Source organism: Mandrillus leucophaeus, unplaced genomic scaffold (assembly GCF_000951045.1).
Source record: "Mandrillus leucophaeus isolate KB7577 unplaced genomic scaffold, Mleu.le_1.0 Scaffold287, whole genome shotgun sequence".
NCBI classification, from domain to species: Eukaryota; Metazoa; Chordata; class Mammalia; order Primates; family Cercopithecidae; genus Mandrillus; species Mandrillus leucophaeus.
The window spans coordinates 2,666,589-2,688,673 of NW_012102998.1; the positions used below are offsets into that span (position 1 = coordinate 2,666,589).

At 36.3% G+C, this 22,085-nt stretch overlaps 1 protein-coding gene across 1 annotated transcript in view; it reads right to left on the minus strand.

Moving 5' to 3' along the window:
* Positions 1-22,085, minus strand: part of NEIL3 (nei endonuclease VIII-like 3 (E. coli)) — a 52,812-nt gene that overhangs the window by 24,644 nt on the left and 6,083 nt on the right. The window contains exons 2-4 of the mRNA XM_011985556.1: positions 15,787-15,899; positions 2,370-2,504; positions 1,868-2,081 (exon numbers count right to left, since the gene is read on the minus strand). Of these exons, the coding sequence (XP_011840946.1) occupies positions 1,868-2,081; positions 2,370-2,504; positions 15,787-15,899 (462 nt within the window). The remainder of the gene's footprint in view (positions 1-1,867; positions 2,082-2,369; positions 2,505-15,786; positions 15,900-22,085) is intronic.

Sequence of the window (22,085 nt, forward strand, 5' to 3'; positions counted from 1 at the left end):
ATACATCCAAAGCATTTATTACTTTCCATATCTTACATACTGTATTAAGTCACACCTTGAAAGGTTAAACTGCACTTTTTCAGTAATTTTTGTACACGTGCTTTTAAGAAGCCAATAGCTAAACTTCAGAATTTTTTTTTTTTTGAGACAGAGTCTCGCTCTGTTGCCAGGCTGGAGTGCAGTGGTGTGATCTCTGCTCACTGCAACGTCTGCCTCCCGGGCTCCAGTGATTGTCCTGCCTCAGCCTCCCAAGTAGGTGGGACTACAGGCGTGTGCCACCATGCCCAGCTCATTTTTGTATTTTTAGGAGAGACGGGGTTTCGCCATGTTGGCCAGGATGGTCTTGAAGACCTCTTGACATTGTAATCCACCCATCCTGGCCTCCCAGAGTGCTGGGATTACAGGCGTCAACCACCGTGCCTGGTCAATGTCATTAGTTTTTAAACCCCCAGGCATTATGGGTAAATTATCTTTTCCTAGATGGCTGGCTGGCTGGATGCAGAGATAAAAAGTAAATTATCCGTGCATCACAGATAACAACAATACCCTGGGTTCTTTTTTTCAAAAACATCTTTCATCGAGGTCTAAGTGATTTTTAAAAAGCTCACTCTTGTTAAAGTTCTGTTTCATTACTTCCATACTGAACTCACTTGTTCCAAGTATCAAAAAGCAGAATCTAATCTAGATCTATCATTACCTGGCTTCTTTTAAAGCTTAATTCCTACTAATTTTGGTATGACTAAAACTATCTAGTAAGTATCTACGCAAAGTGAAGAAATAACCTGGGTTTATGTAAATATTTATTTAGTTAATAGAGTGTTTATGTAAATATTTATTAAGTTAATAATTTAGTTAATAGAGTGAATTATGTACAAAATAATTCAGCTAAAAGAGCTAAAAAATTAATTTAGTTAGTAACAACAGGTCTTGATAAAAGTCCTAATGTAGAGGTCTTTCCTAGAAAAAAATGTATGTATTCTACCTGGGTTTGGGTTCCCACCTCTCTTACCCTCTTAGAACATTGCCGTATTCGTCGCCATTCCCTTTTCTACAGGTTGAACCTCTGCCCTTCAACCACTTTTTTTTTTTTTTTTTTTTAACAACATATAAATAAGTTCAAGTCTCTCCAGTTGTAGAACAAGAAAAAAACAAAGTAACAAACTCATGTCTTGTCCTGGTATCCTCTCTAGCAGGTCAATATCTTCCCTTTACTCTGGCCTATGTGAACAAGGGCTCTGCATTTTGTTTCCATTTCCTCACTGATCACTTATTCCTTGGACCCTGCTGCCTGCCTTCCACTGCTATCCTTACACTACAATAGCAGCTTCTAATGTCACCAACAGCTGTAATCAGGAATACACGAATGTGTGCAGAACATGTACTTAATATGCCAGAGAGAAAATAAGTTGTGAGTTAGCTCATTCACATCTTCCACAAATATTAATATGTAATGCCTACCATACACCACAGGCCACGTTCTAGATGTTGGGATACACTTCAGTGAACAAAAGCCTTGTTTTCTTTTGAGACTGTGTTCTAGGAGAAGGAGACAGCTTTTAAACCATCAGGATAATAAGTAAATAGGTTATGTTTGAAAGGGATACCTGGTATGGAGAGAACAAAAAGCAGGGCAAGTTAAGGGAGACTGAGAGAGTGAAATGTAGAGAGGGAGGGTGTGCACGAGGCTACTGTACGTGCGGTGGTCAGAGCCGGCTGCACCGAGAAATTGACCTGGGTAGACGTGGGAAGCGGGACACCTGAAGTTTGTGGAGACTGTGTTACTGCAATGCAGAGTTAAGGTTTCCACGTTGGTTCCTTCACAGTGCTGAAAACTCAGGAGATAATTTAAAAAATACTTAAAACCTACTTTAACAGCTGGGTGGAGACCACTGTCAAAGAGAGCTTCATTTTTGATGATGTTCCCTACTCCAGGCAATACGTTCTGATCCATTAGCACATCACCTAGCATCCGGCCTTTCTGTTTCTTAACTTCATTTTCCGCTCTCAAGAAACTAAATTCAGGTGAACATACATCTAATTCTTTCATCATTCCTACTCTCCGTTGGCTTTCCATTGAGTTTCTATAGAAAGGAATACAAAACACATTAATCATAAGTCTGGTTATAATTTCACAAAGTGTCATTTAAAACGAGCTTTGCTATAAGCACTTTATGTTAATCAGGGTATAAGAGTTAGATATGCAAACAACAAAGATCTTACAAATTATATTATCTGAAGGCTTCTTTAAAATGAGGTTTCATCAATTACAAACCTATTTATTTATTTGTTTCTTTAGTCACACATGTGACATCCCAAACCATGCTCTGCAGTACTGCAGCTTAAGTACTTTTATTTATTTATTTTTTTACCTGAGTTCAACTGATGAGTCAAAGAAACAAATCAAATCTTTGGTGAGCTGCACTTCCAAAACAGGAGAAGCTCCATTTTTATATTTACACTCAAGTGGATTAATCATGACGGAGCCTTTCATTCCGAAATGAATCCTGAAACAAAATCAAACCCATTTTTGAGTGGCAGAAAGTATATCATTTATCAAGCTTTTTCCCTGTACTATCATTTTTTTGGATTATAAGCGTACAAATGTTAGTCAGGATAGGCACTTTTAAAGGGCAGAAACCAGTAGTAAGATTATTATATATTTTTCTCTCATGACTTTGTATCCTTATAAAGATAGAAGACATGACAATCAGTTTTTCAAGTCAAAAGTAAAATAACTTCTCAGAGAAATAATAAGGTACCAACACTAAGCCCAAGAAAATACACCCCTGCTCCTCTTTTCTTGTCAGACGAAGTATCTTTTATTCACGGAACAGTCTAGCATCTCTTGGCATTTTCTCAGATTCAAAGGCTTGGGATGAGATAAGGCTAAGTTTAAGTTGCCTATAGTTTGTGTTTTCATAAATTCTACAAAGCCACTAATATTCAAATTCCTTATTTCTAACCACAGTGGACTGGAAATATTTACCTATTGCAAAATAATATCTATGGTTTAAGACACTCTTTCCCCCCTTGTTTTGCACTAAGAAATGAAACAATTTTTTTATTTTTGCAAAATCTTATGTATCAAAAAAAGAGAGAGAACAAGTCAAAATACTATTGTCTTCAATTCTTTTCATTTTCTTTTACCTTTATATGTATTGGGAAGAGGAGATTTATAAATATTGACGGTTAAGTTGAAAGCCACAATGCAGTGATGAAAAATTCATAACCTTTCAGATTTTATAGGATTGATTAGCATGTCCAGTTTTTTTTTTAAAGTAGTTCTGTAAGATCTCTGATGATGAAGATCAAAAATGATTCTCAAGATGAAATACTGTGTTCCACCTTTCAAATCCTGCTCCTTATAGCTTTGTTGAGTTAATAAATATGGCTCTTTTGGCAGCAAATGTTACTGCTGTGTGCTTCTAATTGCGAAGCACCATGTTATAGTATTGTACAAGGTTAACCAGTCTAACTTTAAAAATGTGGGTTTTAAACTCTGTGTGCCCTGCTATCAATCATAAATGCATTTTGCATGCCCCATAGTTCTTGACAGGAAAAATGTGTGCCTGTAAGTACTTCATAATTTAGCTTACGGAGGTGCAGCCCCAGTGAAAGGTGTACAACTGTCATGCCCAGAAGCCATCATATCTAAAATCTTTTCAGCTGCATGGCTCATAAAGTGGATTCTAAATCACTTTCTATAATGAAACCACATCCACATAAAAAATCTCAAAGGTTAAGACCCAATTCAAATGCAGGAGTAGCCCCAGCAAGAACCTTAGATCAAATAAGTATGGCTCTGTCTTATAAATCTATTCATTTTTAGGAAAAAAGTGCATAAAATGTTTACTTTATTTTTATTTATTTTGTTTTATTCAATAGTTAGATATTATAATTGAGCGCCAATAAACCAACACATCTCGTGGGTTTATTACTAAGTACCTTTGATCTTAAACTACAAAAAATATATCAGTATCATGAAAATATTTGAGGCAGAGTAAACATCTATACTGCGACAACAATTGATACTGATTTTTGTTTTTTAAAACCAGTAGATAGGCCCATACTACATAAAGAAAAGACATTTTTAGGATTTCATTTGCTTTTCAAGATTCCTCATAATTAATTAGTTCAGGAAAATTTTATCAGATCCTTATTTCTATTTCAAGCTCCTTCTACCAACGTAAAAGGTTACCTGAGACAATTCATTCTGCGTAATAGAAGTCTACCTGTCAACCACAGTTGCCTGGTCCAAGGGTGGGCATTAGGCTTATCCTGAACAGGTCTCTGCCGTTTTCCTAGATCCTGTGCCTTTGATACAGTTGATTCAGAAATGGACACCTGTCCCAAGCTAGATCCATCAGTATCCAAGCTGGATTCATCAGTTTTTCTGATGAATTTAAAGATGTAGGACCCAGGGAGATCCTGTTAGCATTAAGAGATCTAATATGAGAGCTGTCTGTGGGAATGATTCCCAAAGTGAGCCCCAGTAAAGCCAAGGAAGGTCTCTATGCAGAGAGGAAGACTACAGAAGATTTCGGTGAGGAACAGAGTGAAGAAATGAAGAGAATCCTAATAGTTTTTAGTCTTTGCTTGCTCTAGTTCTCCTTGAAGCCTGTCTGTATTCTCTTCAGGTTTTGTAAGATACTCCATATGATTTTTTAAATTTTAAAAAAGTTTTTGGTACCAAAGTCAACAAAAGATAATAAATAATTATTTAATTTGCTTGAGTTGGGTTTCTGTCACTTGCAACCAAGTTCTAATATGAAAATTGTGCCCAAACTAAAAATTCAATTAATAGTAAGAAAATTCCTCTCATTAGAAATAGCTTCCTAAATAAACTAGTAAATAAGCCCTGATCCTAGTTTAAGAATCAGCTGTATTCTCCCAGCTATCACTGTCAGAATAATCTGAACATCCTTAAGCAAGCACAAACAGCATAAACAAAGCAGTACTGTCACAGTTTCACATTAATGACAACTACATTTTGCAAATAAGGCAATTGCCTATAAAAATTTTCAAGTGGTCAGAGGTGTCCTAAGGGTAATAAAGAGTGTAAAATGTAGAATATAATAGTTGTAAAACCTATGCTGGGAATTTGAAAAAAGAGAATGTAAAAAGATACAGTTTTAACAAAGCTAAAAAAAAAAAAAGGAGTTCTGCTTCTACTTAGAATACAGAAGGCTGAAAGTGAACATAGCTACCACTCCAACAAGGATAAAAAAAAAATCACATTATCTACAAAATCATACATTTTCTTAAGCCCATCAGAGACATGGGATTGCAACGCAACCAGGTAAGCTACATTCCAAAATGTGACAAGCCCCTCCATGGAAAGGAAAGTCAGAATACACAAATTGCTTCACCTATGGCAGAGCACAAGAGGAAGAGAAGGCTACTATACAAATGGGAAAGCAGAAAACTGCACAATTTTCAACAAACTTTTAGATACCGAATGTGGGCTGGTGTGACAGTTTAGAATCCCTGGAACCCCAGACACAAGGAGAGTATACACTCGTGGGCCCATGTGAAAGATATGAGTGACAGCAAGAGACCTGAAAGAGCTGCTCATGCTGGCATGACCTCTGTCTTCATGAAACTGTCTGCTTCTTGGACACTTCTTTCAGATGAAGCCAAAGTCTTAAAAAAAAGTCTTTAAGCTTCTGGGGCCAAGGGAGAGGTAGAAACAAAGATCATATCTGTCCTTGAGGGAGGAACAGGAAACTTCCTCTGCCCAGACAATATGTCTTATACTGAATAACAACCATAAGCAGTCTGCCACAGGAGAGCAGCAGGAAACCCTTCGGCCACCCAGCCCAGGCAAAGGTACCCTGGCCTGTTGAGGGTGAGGTAGAAGCAAAAGTCATCTGTCCCTAGAGTTGAAACAGAAAATCGGCTTTGGCACAAAATACTGTGATGATACAAAGAGAAATCCGCTCCCACTAAAAGAGAGGGAGGAAGCTCTCAGACCCAAGTACACCCACAGATGCAAGGCAGAGCTTGGCTGCCATAGGAGGGCAAGCGACAGTAACCCTAAGAAAACTGCGACCTTGAGTTCTACATACACAAAGGCCTGCCCAAGTCTCAAGCTAGTCCAGAAGTAAAAATCCCCACTATCTCCATCATGAGCCTCCCACTGAGTCACAAAGCAACAGCAGCCTACATGGTGGAGAGGTAAGAACATGGAGAGACTTTCTCTGTGACGTGAATATGCAAGATGTGCTGAAAGCTGACAGTCTAGCAGCAACAGAGAAACCATCCACTGCCAACCCAGTCCACACACAAGGCATAAAGTAGCAGTAGCAGCTGGAGTTTTGAAGTTGTTGGTGCACTGAAGACAACCCAAACAAAGCAAAACTCAAACCAGGGTCAACTACTTTATTAGACTCACTCAATCCCTGACACTAATGACTAATAGAAGAAGCATGACTGTTTCTGAGCTTAAATATTATTTAGCTCTTATTTGTCTATATATGGTGTCTGGGATTTAGCTTTTCGTCTTCTATAGACAATGTCTAGGATTCAAAAAAAATTATAAGACACATATATATATACAAAGATTTAAAAAGTATCAAGAGGTAAAGATATCAAGAGATAAAGCAGTCAACAGAGCCAGACCCAAAGATGCACTAGATGTCAGATCTATGAGACAGGTGATTTAAAAGTAATGTTAAATTAATTTTAAACTTAAAATATTGATTCTTAATCAAATTTTATATTGTATGTTAGTTATTAATATGTTAATGATTTAACACATGTAAGGATCTAGTATAAAGGCACTTGAACAGGTGTGATATTTCAGCAGAGAAACAAAAGTACATGACAGCAGGGATAAGACATTTCTTCAATAAGCAGACCAACAGACTGCACAGAGCAGAGGAAAGAATAAGTTAACTTGAATATAGATTAATAGAAATTATCCAAACCTAAGAAAGAGGAAAAAAAGATGAAAAAGATAAAACAGAGCATGTTCCTTAAATATGCCTGGAGTTTTCTTTCTTGAGAGGTTTTAGACTATCAACTCATTTAAAACTTAAAAAAAACCTCGTATTATTTACTTTTCTAGAGTAGGTTTTGATAATCTGTGTCTTTCAAGGAATCTGTCCATTTATTTTAGTTGTTGAATTCACGGACATAAATTTGTTATGTAATATACAGTGTCCTATTTCTATTCAAATAACAACTTGAGGATCTGCAGTAATGTTCCCTTTCTCATTCCTCATAGTGTTTATTTGTGAGCTGTATTGTCCAGTATGGCAGCCACTACCCACATGTGGCAAATGAGCACTGGAAATGTGATTAGTTCAAATTAATGTGTACTCTAATTATAAAATACACAGCAGATTTTGAAGACTTAGTATAAAAAAAGAATGTTACATAGCTTATCAATAATTGTTTATATTGTTTATATGTTGAAATATTTTGCATAGGTTAATAAAATACAATATTAAAATTGATTTCTTTTTGCTTTAGTTAATGCGGCTATTGGAAGATTTTAAATTATATATGTCTCCCATGTTTACACTGGACTGCATTGAGCTAAAAGTTTATCATTTTTATTACACTTTTCAAAGAACCAATTTTTGGTGTCATTCATTTTTATTACGCTTTTCAAAGAACCAATTATTTGCTTCATTGATTTTTTTTTCTCTATTGCTTTCATTTTTAAATTCCATTGATTTCTGTTCTTATCTTCATTATTTCTGTCCTTCTGTCTGTTTTGGGTTTAATTACTTCTTATTCTTCTAGTTTTTTATATGGAAGCTTAAATCTTAGAGAATTTTATTTATTTATAATAAACATTTAATGCTAGAACATTCCCTCAAGGATTGCTTTAGCTGTGTCCTACAAATTTTGATCTGGTGTTTTCATTTTCATTCAATTCAAAATATGTTCTAACTTCCTTGGTGATTTATTTGACACATGAGTTTAGAAGCACAATGATGTCCAAATACTTAAAATTTTTCAGCCAGGTGCAGTGGCTCACGCCTGTAATCCCAGCACTTTGGGAAGCCAAGGCAGGTGGACGACCTGAGGTCAGGAGTTCGAGACCGGCAAGGCCAACATGGTGAAACCTTGTCGCCACTAAAAATATAAAAATTAGCCAGGCATGGTAGCAGGCATCTGTAATCCCAGCTACCCAAGAGGCTGAGGCAGGAGAGTCACTTGAACCCAGAAGGTGGAGGCTGCGGAGAGCTGAGATCGCTCCACTGTACTCCAGTTTGGGCAACAGAGCGAGACTGCATTTGAAAAAGAAAAAAAAAAAAAAAAGATTTTTCTAGGTATCTCAATAATTTCTAGTTTAATTCTGTTGCAGTCAGGATTCTTTCAGGATGTCAATACTTTTAAATTTGTTAAGACTCATTTTGTTGTCCATAATCTGGTCAATCTTGCTGAGTGTTCCATGTGCACTTAAAAAGCAGTATTGTTGGGTGGAATGTTCTCTACTTGTCAGGTAGGTCAAGGCGGCTGATAGTGTTGCTCAGGTCTTTTATCCTTAATGATTTTTGCCCACTTGTTCTATCAGTTACTGACAAGAGAGTGTTGAATTATTCAACAATATTAGTTTCTCTTTGCCCTTTCCATTCTAGCAGTTCTTGCTTTACGTCTTTTGAATTTCTATTAGGATTACTATGTTTTCCTGACGAATTAACCCCTTAATCTTTATTTAATGTCCTTCTTTACCCCCAGTAATATTCCTTGATCTGATAACTACTTTGCTTTTATTCTAGCTACTCCAGCTTTTTCTTGGTAAGTGTTTCCATAGTATTTCTGTTTCCATCCTTTTATTTTAACCTGCATCCTTATATTTCAAGTGGTTTTCTTATAGGCATGTTATAGTTGGGTCTTGTGTTTTTATTCAGTTAATTTCTGCCAAATAATTGGGATGGTTAGATTATTTACATTTAATGTGATTTTAATGCTTTGATTTAAATCTACTATGTTACTATCGTTTTCTATTTGTTCCATCTGTTCTTTGTTCATCTTTTAATGCCTTCTTTTGGATTGAGCGTTTTTAAAACTTACATTTTATCTCCATTAGCAGCTTATTACTTTTACCACTTTCTGAATTTTTTTTTTAGTAGTTGCTCTAGGTTTTATAATACACATCTTACACTGTGGTAAGTGTAACTTCAAATGATATGCAAAACGTATATTGCAACAACCTTAAAGTAGTGTACCATCATTTTCCTATCTCATTATTTGTACTACTGTTGCAATGCATTTTACTCTGACATATGTTATAAAGTCCACAATAAATTGTTATTATGCTTGCTTTAGATATAGAACATGAAAGAAAAACATCTTTAAAATTACTTCCAAGTTTCCCATTCCCAGTTTTTTCTTTCTGTAGATTCAGATTTCTATCTGTTATTATATCCCTTATGCTGGACAGACTTTTAACTTTTCTTGCACTGTAGGTCTCCTGGTACTACATTCTCTTAGTTTCTTTGTTTCTTCCGAAAGAGTCTTTATTATACCTTCATTTTTAATAGACATTTTAGATGCATTTAGAATTCTGAGTTGAGAGGTTTTTCTTTCAGCAAACATTGCTCGGTTGTCTTCTGTCTTATACAATTTCTGTAAATGTATGTATTAGCTTCATTCCTTTGTATTAATATGTAATGTTTCTCTGCTTCCAGCATTTTCTCTTCATCTTTGGTTCTTAGCACATTGGCTAGGTATGTGTAAGGGACATTTGGTTTAGTTTGAGGTTCTTTTGCTTCTTGGATCTGTGGTTTGTTTAGAAAATTCTTGGCCATTTAAATGCAAAGATGTCTTCTGTTCTTTCTTCTAGGATGACAGTTACAAGAATGTTAAATTATGTAATCTTGTTCCATAGCTTTGTTAATCCTGCACAATTCTTGGCCATTACTTCTTTTAAAAATGTCTTCAGTTTTGTTTTTTTCTCTTTCCTTCCTGGAACTCCAAATACATTAGACCAGTTGATGTTATACCAATAACAAATCTACACAAATGTTCTGGAATATCAGATAAAACTCATTTGGAGGCCATCATTACCCTAATACCAAAATTAGACAAAGGCAGTAACAGAAAAATAACACTATAGTGCAATACCTCTCATGAAGACACATGCAAAAGTCCTCAATAAAATATTAACAAATCGAATCCACAAACATATAGAAAGGATAATGTATCATGACAAAGTGGAGTATATTCCAGGAATGCAAGGCTCATTCAAACTTTAAAAATCAATCAATGTAGAATTCCACAAATAAACATATGAAGAAAGGCAATATGAAGATCTCAGTAGATGCAGAAAAACTACTTGAAAAATTCAACAAATTAGAAATAAAAGGGAAATTTTTGATTTAATAAAAGAAAATAAAGCTAATATCATAGACAACAAGGCAAACTTATTTGCTCTTACCACTACTACTCAACATCATGCTGGGGTTCCTAGCAAGTGCAATAAAACAAGAAAAAGAAATAAAAGGCATATAGGGTGTGTGGGACAAGGCGAGGGAGAGTATTAGAACAAACACCTAATACATGCGAGGCTTAAAACCTAGATGACAGGTTGATAGGTGCAGCAAACCACCATGGCACATGTATACCTAGGTAACAAACCTGCACATTCTGCACATGTACCTAGAACTTGCCCAGTATATATATATATTTTTAAAAAGGCATATAGATTAGAAAGGAAAAAATAAAACTGCTTTAGTTCACAGATGATATGATTATCTACATAGAAAATGCTAAAAGTATACAAGAAAAAGCTACTAGAATTGTAATGAGTTTAGCAAGTGTATTAGTCCCTTTTTGCACTGCTATAAGGAACTTCCCTGAGACTGGATAATTTATAAAGGAAAGAGGCTTAATTGACTTGCAGTTCCACATGGTTTGGAAGGCCTCAGGAAACTTACAATCATGGTGGAAGGTGAAAGGGAAGCAAGGACCTTCTTCAGATGCCAGTAGGAGAGAGAAGAGAAAGAGAAGGGGGAAGAGCCCCTTAAAAAACCACAGGATCTAGTGAGAACGCACTCACTATCACAAGAACAGCATGGGGGAAACTGCCCCCGTGATCCAATCACCTCCTTCCCTCGACACATGGGGACTACATGCCCCCACACGTCAACACGTGGGGATTACAGTTCAAGATAAAATCTGGGTGGGGACACAGAGCCAGATCATATCAGCAAGGCTGCAGGATACAAGGTCAATATACACACAAAAATTGTATTTCCATATTCTGTGAATGAACAATTAGAAAGTCAAACTTTAAAAACGTACCCTCTACAATATCACCAAAAAAACTCACTTAGTTACAAATGTAAAATACATCCGAATCTGAAAATTATGAAATACTGATAAAGAAATGAAGGAAGATCTAAATACTTATTAATATATACTGAAAGAAATGAAGGAAGATCTAAATACTTCTTAAAATATACTGTGTTCACGGAGTGGAAGACAATAATGTTAACATGTGAATTATCACCTAATTGATCTATAGATCCAACACAAGGCCAATCAAAATGCCAGAAAGAATTCTGTAGAAATCAACAAGCTAAGTCTAAAATGTAGAAAGATAACTAAAATAACAAACACAATTAAAAAAAAAAAAGAATAAAGTCAGAGGACTGACACAACTTAATTTAAACTGACTTTAAAGCTACTTTAATTAAGACAGTGTATTATTGGTGAAAGGACAGACACAAAAAATGATAAAAGAATATCATTTTATCTGATATTCTTCTCAATGGAGAGTTCAGAAGTAGACCCACACATATGTGGTCAACTAATTTTCAACAAAGTTGCAAAGAAATTCAATGGAGAAAGGATAATCTCTTCAACAGTGGTGCTGGAAAATACACACGCAAAGAGACAAACTCAACTCCTGCCTTGTATCATATACAAAAAAGAACTCAAAATACATCATAATCCTAAACAGAAGAACTAAGTCAATAAAACTTCCAGAAGAAAACAAACAAGGAAATCTTGATTAATTTGCATTAGGCAAATATTTCTTAGACTGGTCACAAAAAGTATGAATGAACCATGAAAGAAAAATTGGATAAATTAGGTTTCATCAAACTTAAAAGTTTTTAATCTTCAAGAGACATGGTTAAGAAAATGAAAAGAAAAGCCACCGATTGGGAGAAAATACTTGAAAAACATGTATCTGATAAATGGCTTACATCTAGAATATATAAAGAATACTATAACTCAGTAATACTAAAATATATCCAATAAAAAGAGAAAAAATTAATAGACACGTCACCCTACAAAATACACAAACAGCAGATAAACACTTTGCATCAGATATCATTAGTTAGTAGGGAGAAGAAAATCGAAATCATAATGAGATACGCTGTACACCTATTAGAATAGCTAAAATTAAAACGACTGACAATACCAGATGCTGGCAAAGGTGCTGAGTAACTGAAATTCTCATACTCTGCTGGTAAGAATGCAAAATGGTACCACCACTTTTAAGAACAAATTGGCAATTCCTCTTAAAGTCAAACATATACTTACCAAATGACTTAGAAATTCTTTTTTTTTTTTTTTGAGACAGAGTCTCGCTCTGTCGCCCAGGCTGGAGTGCAGTGGTGCGATCTCCACTCACTGCAAGCTCCGCCCCCCAGGTTCATGCCATTCTCCAGCCTCCCGTGTAGCTGGGACTACAGGCGCCCGCCACTGCACCCCGCTAATGTTTTTTTGTATTTTTAGTAGAGATAGGGTTTCACTGTGTTAGCCAGGATGGTCTCGATCTCCTGACCTCGTGATCGGCCCATCTTAGCCTCCCAAAGTGCTGGGATTACAGGCGTGAGCCACCGCGCCCGGCCATGACTTAGAAATTCTAATCCAACGTATTTATCCAAGACAAGTGAAAATATATGTCCACACATATATGTCATATGTATGTGAATCTTCATAGCAATTTTAATACTAAAAACTTGAAACAATCCAAATGTCCATCATCTGATGAATGAATTAACAAAATATGGTACATTCATATAATGGGAGACTACTTAGTAAAAGAAAAGAAAGTACCACTGATACTTCAAACAATATGAATGAATCTTAAAGTATTATACAGAGTAAAAGTACACTTCCATTTCCCCATTTCCCCTAACATGTTTTGTGACAGTACAGAAACTACGTTGAAGCTGTAAAACTATTTTATAAGTAGTATATGATGGATTCAATAAAGACATTTCAGCAAACTAAAAAGAATCATTATATTATCTCTTGCATAACTGATTTGAGGTTCATACTCACTTAAACCCCAATAAATTATAAAATCAATCATGTATAAGGCATTTCTAAAATGGCAAAGCCTCCAAAATATCTCAAATATAGTTTCTGGTCTCTGAGCACATATAAGTGCAAAAGCCAGAGGGAGTAAATCACAAACTAGAAACAGCAAATAGTCTTGGAAAAATATATTTATTTATCTATCTATCTGTTTTTTGAATTTTAGTCCAAAATGCCCAGCTATGTCCATTTTGATTAAAATGATAGCATAAGTGTGAGTGCAGCTGGGTGAACATGCATATAAATATTTGCACACATTATACTGGCAATGTGGCAATATATGCATCCAAAGTTAATAAAGATTATACCTGGTAGTGGGATTGAGAATGTATTATTTTACACTTATTTTTTCATTATTTTTCAGTTTTTTCTACTGAGTACTTGTTACATTTATAGCAAAAACTTCAAGTGACGTTTGTGTTGTTTTAGTTGAAGGGTTACTGGAAAGTGTTCAGAAGTTGTACAGGTATTAATCACACATAATACCACAACAGGGCTTCTAAAATAAATGTATAGCAAATAATTTTTAGTATTCCTTGGCACTATTAGGAGCACTTAAATATATCACTTAGTAGGTAGAGAAGTAATCACTCTCTATTATGTATCTTTCTGATGTGTGGGTTTTTACAGGGCAGATTCTTTTAGAGGGCTATGCTTGTATTCTACTTTCATTAACAAATGAATCCCAGGAGATTCATGGCCCGACCTGTGAGATGCACATACTTTATAACTAAACTCTGCAGGCAATTTTGCTTGTGAAAAGTTGGGTATCAAGGGAAAACTGTGAGCAACCTTTAAACATGTTTCCTGCTATATGCTCTATCAAAGGCAGACGAGCCAGGGTGGGAGGGAGGCAGAAGTCAAAAATGAAGACTACATTTCTATTGCAGGTGCACAGACCTGCAGCCTCACAAAGAGATCATATTTCTTTGAGAGAGTTATCCATTCCTCTAAGAAGCACAAGTTGGAAGTACATTTTTTGAACGTATGCTACATTGTGAAAGGGGAGCAACTGATTTTAGGTTCAGATTCCAACAGCAGATCTGCCACTGACCTTGAATTGTTAGATCCAATAGTTGTTATGGCTGCAGGAAATTGAAAGGAAGCAAGCCACTGCATTTTTCCCACCCATATACTGACATAGGTACTCTCCAGGGATGGCACTAGTTCAATGAGTTTGAAGAAGTGATTGTCCTTGTTTAGAACTTCATGGAACACTTACTGACAGCCCTGTACTGAGAAATGACTTCCTCCTTATCAGTCTGGTGGAGAGCACTTGATAAAAACCCCTATCATCTTACAGAAATAAATCTGTACCTAACACCAGAGAATCAATAACATATCAATGTTTTCAACTTTCGTGCATAGATTCCATTGTGTACTACTCTATCCAGAGCTACGAGTTTTCAATCACATCAATATACTACAGCAGTAATGTAACCTGCAATATATCATTCCTGCATGAACAACTAGGCATATGCTGATGTCATCAATTCCAGACTAAGAAAAACCATGAAGTGACAATGTTGTCCAAGGACAGCAGCTGCTGACAATGAAAAGAGAACACCTCAAAGGAAAAGCAATTACATAAACCCTGGATTCCTCTAAATATGTGGTAGATGAGATGCAACAAAGAACAATCATATAGTATCATGTCTTTGTGACAACTATTCAGCTCTGGTTAGCATCGGGTTCAAGAATGGGTCTTTTAAGAAGGTGATAACTGTGGACAGTATCTTTAAACAGCACTAAAAACGATTTGAGGAAGCAGTACCAGTTTTTACAGTTGGCAAAAGCTTAGGCTAAACTCAGAAAAGACAGAATGGGATTGGGTAGACATATGAACTCAAAGGCAGCTTTCATTTTCCTGCAAAAATTAAATATGTCATCATGCATCACAATTACATATATTTTGACTTTTTTACCATTAAGTCACCCAAGGAAGTAGGTTGCTAGTCCTTCTCTGCCAGTATATTAGCCATGAATTTCCATGGGAACTGTGAAACAATGGAGAACCTGTTATTTCTCTGGAAAGTTTTTACCTTCTTCAAGTAAATTTCCAAATTCTATTCAAGGCTTCAGAGAAAGCAAGGAGCCAGAAAAATATTTAAAAATCAAGTGATACTTTTAAACCAAACTAGGGCCTGTCACAAATACAAAGTAACCAATGTCACTGAATGCAGTAAACATTTGGTAAAAACAAGGAGAGACCTGTGGTATAGGGAGTTTGGGGACCAGCAAAACAGATGTGTTGCTCTACTACATCTTGGGAAGCTCTGTAAAATGACTGTCTTCCAAGTAATGATGACATCAGAATTTATTCTTCGGTTGCTTATTGATTTCCATGATAGAATCGCAACCTCTCATATTGGAACTCTCTTAAAAACACAGTACTTCCTATATGATTAAATGTGACACCCAGCAAGCTCCATCTAGCCTTCTACACATCTTTAAACTTAGAGAGATAAGATGCATTGTACAGGCTTATCTTACCGGAAAGCTTTTGGTCCAAAGTACATAAAGAGCTCCTTCCCCAAAGTTTCCACGCCACTGTAAACGTATCCATTAAACAGGCTGCTGGCATCATTATTATTCAGTGCAGAAGCCTAGTAGAAAATACATATACACACATAAACACATACACACACACTCTCTAAGCAAAATTATAATTTAATTCTTAAATGTGTTTATATTACTTCATGCCCAGCTGCATTCCAATGAGAAGAATAATCTCCAACAGGTCAGGTAATGTAATCGGCTGTTTACATACATTTTGTCAAATTACTATGCAGTCATTTAAAGAGAGAGAGAGGCCAAAAAAATTAAGTGGAAAAAAGTAATTGGCAGACAATCAAAATAAAGTTTCTTCCAGGACCATACAGCTCTGTGCATATGAAAAGAAAGCACAGGAATACAACACGAATGTTTTAAAACTAAAAACTGGAATACAGGTTCTTCCATTTCCAGAAGTATAGCCAAGTTTCCTCAAAGAGTGGTCAGACGAAAACAGCTACAAATGATAGATGATAAAATATGAAAACAAAGTATTTTTAACTACACCAGTGAACTGTTAAGCTAGTATGAGATAATAAAAGGTCAAAACCTAAAAGTGGGAGAGAACCCTGAGAGGTAGTAGGGAGAGTCCTGAAGCCAGCATGTACCCTAAGGGCATTGATTGAAACTAAGGAATGAGAGCTTCAATCTTTATGTCTTGTGAGGGTGCAGGAGATCAGAGATAAAAACCTGGGGCCCCCTGAGTAAGGGTATCTAATTTGAGACCTGTCCTCTTCCAACCACAATGTTAAGAATAAAGAAAAAATCAACTCATATTCCCTTTCCCCCATCAGCCTTGCACAACCAAACAATACATTGTTAGAATTACAACACCTATGCAGAATCCTATAAGATATTTGAGGAAATTATAAACATGAATAAACAGAAAACAAAAATATAAAATACAAGTTCTTCTGTGGGAGAAGAAAAGAAAGGGAGTTTGGTTTAGATTTTAGTAATGCCCTTCTTCTTAAACTGGGTGTTATGTATACTGGTGTTTCTTATGTCATTATTTTTTATTATTTAGATATGTTTTACAAACATTATTTAACTTAAACTCAAAATGTAATAAAAAATGTAAAACTTAAGACATGCATAACTATCATATAAGATAAAACAGGGTACACAGAATTACATCTATGTATTAACTCAATCTAAAGTAATATCCGCATTTACCTCTCACTTCTTCTTTGTTTTTCTCTAATGGGCCTAAGGATCCTCAGAAGATTCTGAATGAAACCTTGGTAGGCAATGGGAGTGGGGAAATGTCAAGATATAATTATAAAACAGCTTTAGATATAGAGTCTAGAAACAAGTCACAATTTTTCCTCAGTTTAAAGTGAAATGATATTGTTCAGTGATTCTCAAACTTTTGGTTTTACAGACATTTGTCATTCTAAATGCTTAAGATGGCATGTCCACTCTATTCTTTATTTCACTAAATTGGACTTTGTTAAGATACAATCACAGTATTTAGCTCAAAGAGAGATAACAGGGAGATAAAGAAAAAAAGATAGAGATGAGAGACATTATTCCACTAAACCCACTCAAGGTTGAAATAGCTACAGTCAATGCCAGAATTTTCCAACTGCCTACAGTTCAGTCGATTAGCTTTATATAAAACCTTCTTTGTTTAAGGACTGGAGAATCAATCACTGGCTTAGAATGTCAGATAAATGCACAGGAGTAATTAAAAATGACAGCAATCACTTCCTGCTCTGCACAAAAAAGAACCTGTTGGAGATGTAGGTTTTTGCCACCATGTCCTCAAAGCTCAGTCTTTGGTTTCCCTTTCTGGGATGAACTCCAGTACCTATCAATAATTATCAAGCACTGGGAAGGCAGGCTTGAGCACTCAGTGAGGAAAAAACACATTTGCCTTGTTTTCATATAAGTCAATCTTTTAAAGCCCTGAATTGAGAAGCACCAAGAATCTTGATGCTTTTCTCCCTAACAAGGGACTTTAAGTCACTCAAATACACTTCAGGCCAAGTATAGATTATGATAGTGGGTTTTAAGGTAGGTTTCCATGACAACCAATCAGTATGTAAAAAGTTCTTATAAACTACCCAGGACACTTTTAAGATGATGATATACAAAGCAGATATAGATTTTCGTCTCAATATAGATTAGGTTGTACATTTTCAGGATCTCAGATTTAAGTTCTTATTAATATTTTGAACCCTCATTTATAAGTCAATGATCAGAGCCTTGTTTTCCCACCACTCCAATGTCAACAATCTCTTATCTTTTCCCAATATTCTTTACTAGCAACTTGTTTTAGCCATACCCTGTGAAATCTTCTAGTTTTTCTTAGAGCTCCCAGCAGAGGCCAGGTGATGAATGTTAACCCATTTTATACACACACACACACACACACACACACACACCCTTCTCTCTCTCTCATATATAGTAGCATTCCCCATTTCTTGGGTAGGAAAGAATTTGCTACTACTGCCACTCCTGTGCTTTAATCTCCTTTACCCCTTCAAGTTTTATAGGTTAAATCTGATGCAAAGATATAAGAATTACACATTAGATTTTGGAGACTTGCGGGGAGGGACAGAGGGGTATGAGGGATAAAAGACTACACATTGTGTATAGTGTGCATTGCCTGGGTGATGGGTGCACCAAAATCTCAGAAATCACCACTAAAGAACTTATCCATGTAACGAAACACCACCTGTTCCCCCAGAAGCCTACTGTAATAAAAATAATAAATTTTAAAAAGTTAAAGCTGAAACTCAACATCTATCTAATGTCTGATAGGCCAATCATGAAATTCTGTGTCAGCTGCCACATCACTGTTTCTCACTGCACCTGACTGGCTCACTTCCCTTCTTCCAAGATGGGAAACCATCTGACTGGCCTGCACTCACTACTTGTCTTCTCCCTGCCTGGACCTTCTTTCTACTACTTAGTTCTGACTTTACCAGGTTTTATAATGGCTGCTAGCAAAGAGACAGAGAAGTAACCATGAAGTAGACAGTGCTGTCACAACACCTAATAAGATAGTACATGAGTCCCAAATGTCTCATGTGAAGTCTGCTCACATCACCAAGTTAACAGCTTTGGCAAGAACTTACACCATTTAGTTAAAAACACCAAAAGTCAACACCTATAACAGTTCATGTTATTCACTTGGCTTTGTCTACAACAAAAGTGGCACGTGACATCTGGAAAGATGATCCTCCTCCCCGTTAAAAATGGCTGTTTACTTGTATAAACTCCTTTTAGAAAAGTTTACTGACCTTCCACTATGTCTCAGGCCTTGTTCTAGAGGCTCGGGATGCATCCATAAATAAAACAACTAAACCAGCTGCCTTCATGGAGTTTATGTTCTAGTAAGGGAAAAGAGTAGGCAATATACAATAACACAGTATGTTAGGAGATTTGGAAAAGAGATGGAGACGTAAAGGAGAGATCGAGATTGGGGGAGGGTGCAACAGGTTGCAATTTTAAAGGAGCAATCATAATTTCATCAAGGAATTGAAATTTGAGCAAGTTTTAAATAAGTGAGCCATGCTCCTGGCAAAAGGAATGACAGAGCAAAGGCCCTGCTATGCCATGGCCCAGAGAGCAAGAGGAAGAGTAGTAGACAGATTTTCTAATTTTACTCTATCAGTTCTGAAAACTCTGCCAATTTCCCGGGGAAGTTTTCTACTCCATGAAGACAACTACCCCACTATCAAAACACCCAAATCGAATTCAGCAGTACTGCCCCACTGAGTTTTGTTGTAATTGGTAAACGAAAATACCTAAAGAAATAATAAGTGTAAAATTTTTTGAACCATTGAACCTCAGACCACCAGATGACATACATTTCAGGTGAGATCAATTGAAAAAACAAACAGGAAAAACCTGACAAAAATGAGGGTTCTTAATGGAAACCTCAACTTCTTTTTACCCCGGTATTAAAATGCTTAGGACTCCTAATAATGTTTATTAGGAAGAGACACAAAACCAGCCATCCTGATTTCTACCAGAGATTTTCCCCCAGGGAATTCCTATGTGATAAATGAGCCTATAAGGTCCTGCCTCAAGATTCTGTAGAATCTACACTGTGGGGAATATGGTTCCATGTACAGTTTATGAAAAGCACAGCTGAAACATCTCCCATAACCAATGCTGGGGGATAGGCATTTTTTTAAAAAGTTTTTATTTCCAGGATTTATGCCTCAAGGCATCAAAGGTTATCCTGGAGCAGACATCTATATCTGCAAATCTGCTGTCATCTATCAGAGATTTTAGCAAGTTCTAACGATGGTGGACGGGCACGGTGGCTTACGCCTGTAATTCCAGCACTTTGGGAGGCTGAGGCAGGCGGATCACCTGAGGTCAGGAGTTTGAGACCAGCCTGACCAACATGATGAAAACTCTACTAAAAGCACAAAAATTAACTGGGTCTGGTGGCGCATGCCTGTAATCCCAGCTACTTGGGAGGCTGAGGCAGAATTGCTTGAACCCAGGAGTTGGAGGCTGCAGTGAGCCGATCTCTCAACAGCACTGCAGCCTGGGTGACAGAGCGAAGACTCCATCTAAAAAAAAAAAAAGTTCTAACCGTGGAAAATGATGTGGCCATTTAGCAAACAAAGTTTTGGTGGACAGTGCTTCAAGTCTTATGGTTCCTGGGCCACTTATTAACAAGAAAAAGGGTAATATGTTCCCTTGTAAATAAATTCTCTTGTGAAAGGAAAAAGAGTCAAAAATACAAAGCCCCCAATATACTTAAATGCATGAGACCATTATATATTTTCACATGGCTGTCAATGGAAATTGAAATATGTTGTCCTAGCTGACAGAGACTCAAAGAGAACCTCCAACTAAAGTCTTAAAGGTGTAATACATGTCTTGTTTGTTCTACTGGTGTTTTACTCTATTCTCTGCAATTAAAAACAACATACGATACGATCTTTAAAAAAATCAAAATTCTGAAATTATAAATGTTGAAAAAAGAGGTTTATTGCCTGATGAATGTTAATATTGTAACATACATGTTGACAGAAGAGCAAGTGAAGGAATTCACAGGTAGATATTAACTTATAGAAAAACATTAACCTAAAAATATCAAATGACTTCAGTGCAGCAGAAACTCTTCTAGCTACAGATGCTATATGACCTTGGCTTGAATATGTTTAAGAATTCCTTTTTTCATACCTGATGGTGTTTGGGTATTAAAATGAAATGTTAGTAAAACCTCTCCCTTGCTCACATATATGGTTTGTAATTCTCTCTGGGGCTAGGGTTTCCCCACCTGGACAGCAGGATAATCTTGAGGCTTTCTACCTGCCAAATTTCACATAGTATTTTCTAAACCACTGTCATAGTACTTACTATACTGAATTATTATTTGTCTGACTTGCATTTCTCCCCCATCGGTCTATAAGCTCTCTGGGGACAGTAACAAGTTTAGCTAATATCCTTGATGGCTGTACACAATGCCTGGGGTTCAGTGAACATTTGTGGGATTAAATAGATGCCTCCTCCTTTAGCTCTGAAAACCAAGTGTGACTTTAAAGTATACACTCATTGCTTCCCCTCCCACCATCCCCATCCTGCTTGACTTTTCCCAAGATATCTTGGCAAAATCTTCTACTCTACCATCTACTTAATCTCCTTTTAAAATTCATTAACATCCCAGTATCTTATTTTCTAATTACCTGTAATGGAGTGAGAACATAAGAGGACCAAATTCTCATGACTACTAAAAGTCTTAACGGAAGTAAAATACTCTACTTACCAGAATTTCCCATAAAATTAAAAGAACCATATGGGAAGGTTTAGGGAGGAGTTCCTCTGTGTTTGGCCACCAGTCCTAGAATGCCTGGTTTTTATTTGACATGTTTACTTAGCATTTAAATTGTTGCTCTAAAAAGATCTAATCCAATACAGCAGTTCTCACTTATCCAAGGTTTCACTTTCTGTAGTTCCAGTTACTCGCGGTATATATAGTCCCATAAGGTATTTTAAGACAGAGAGAGATACCGCATTCATTTAACTTTTATTACAGTATAACTGTTCTATTAAGAATTACTGCTATTTATCTCCTACTGTACCTAATTTATAAATTAAACTATCATAGGTTGTATGTGTAGGAAAAAAGATAGCATATATAGAGTTCGATACTATCCATGGTTTCTGGCATTCACTGGGTGTCTTCGAATGTACCTTCTGTGGATAGGTGGTACTACTGTGCTTAATTTTGGTTTCGAAATGTCATATAAAGATTTTTTTATTCA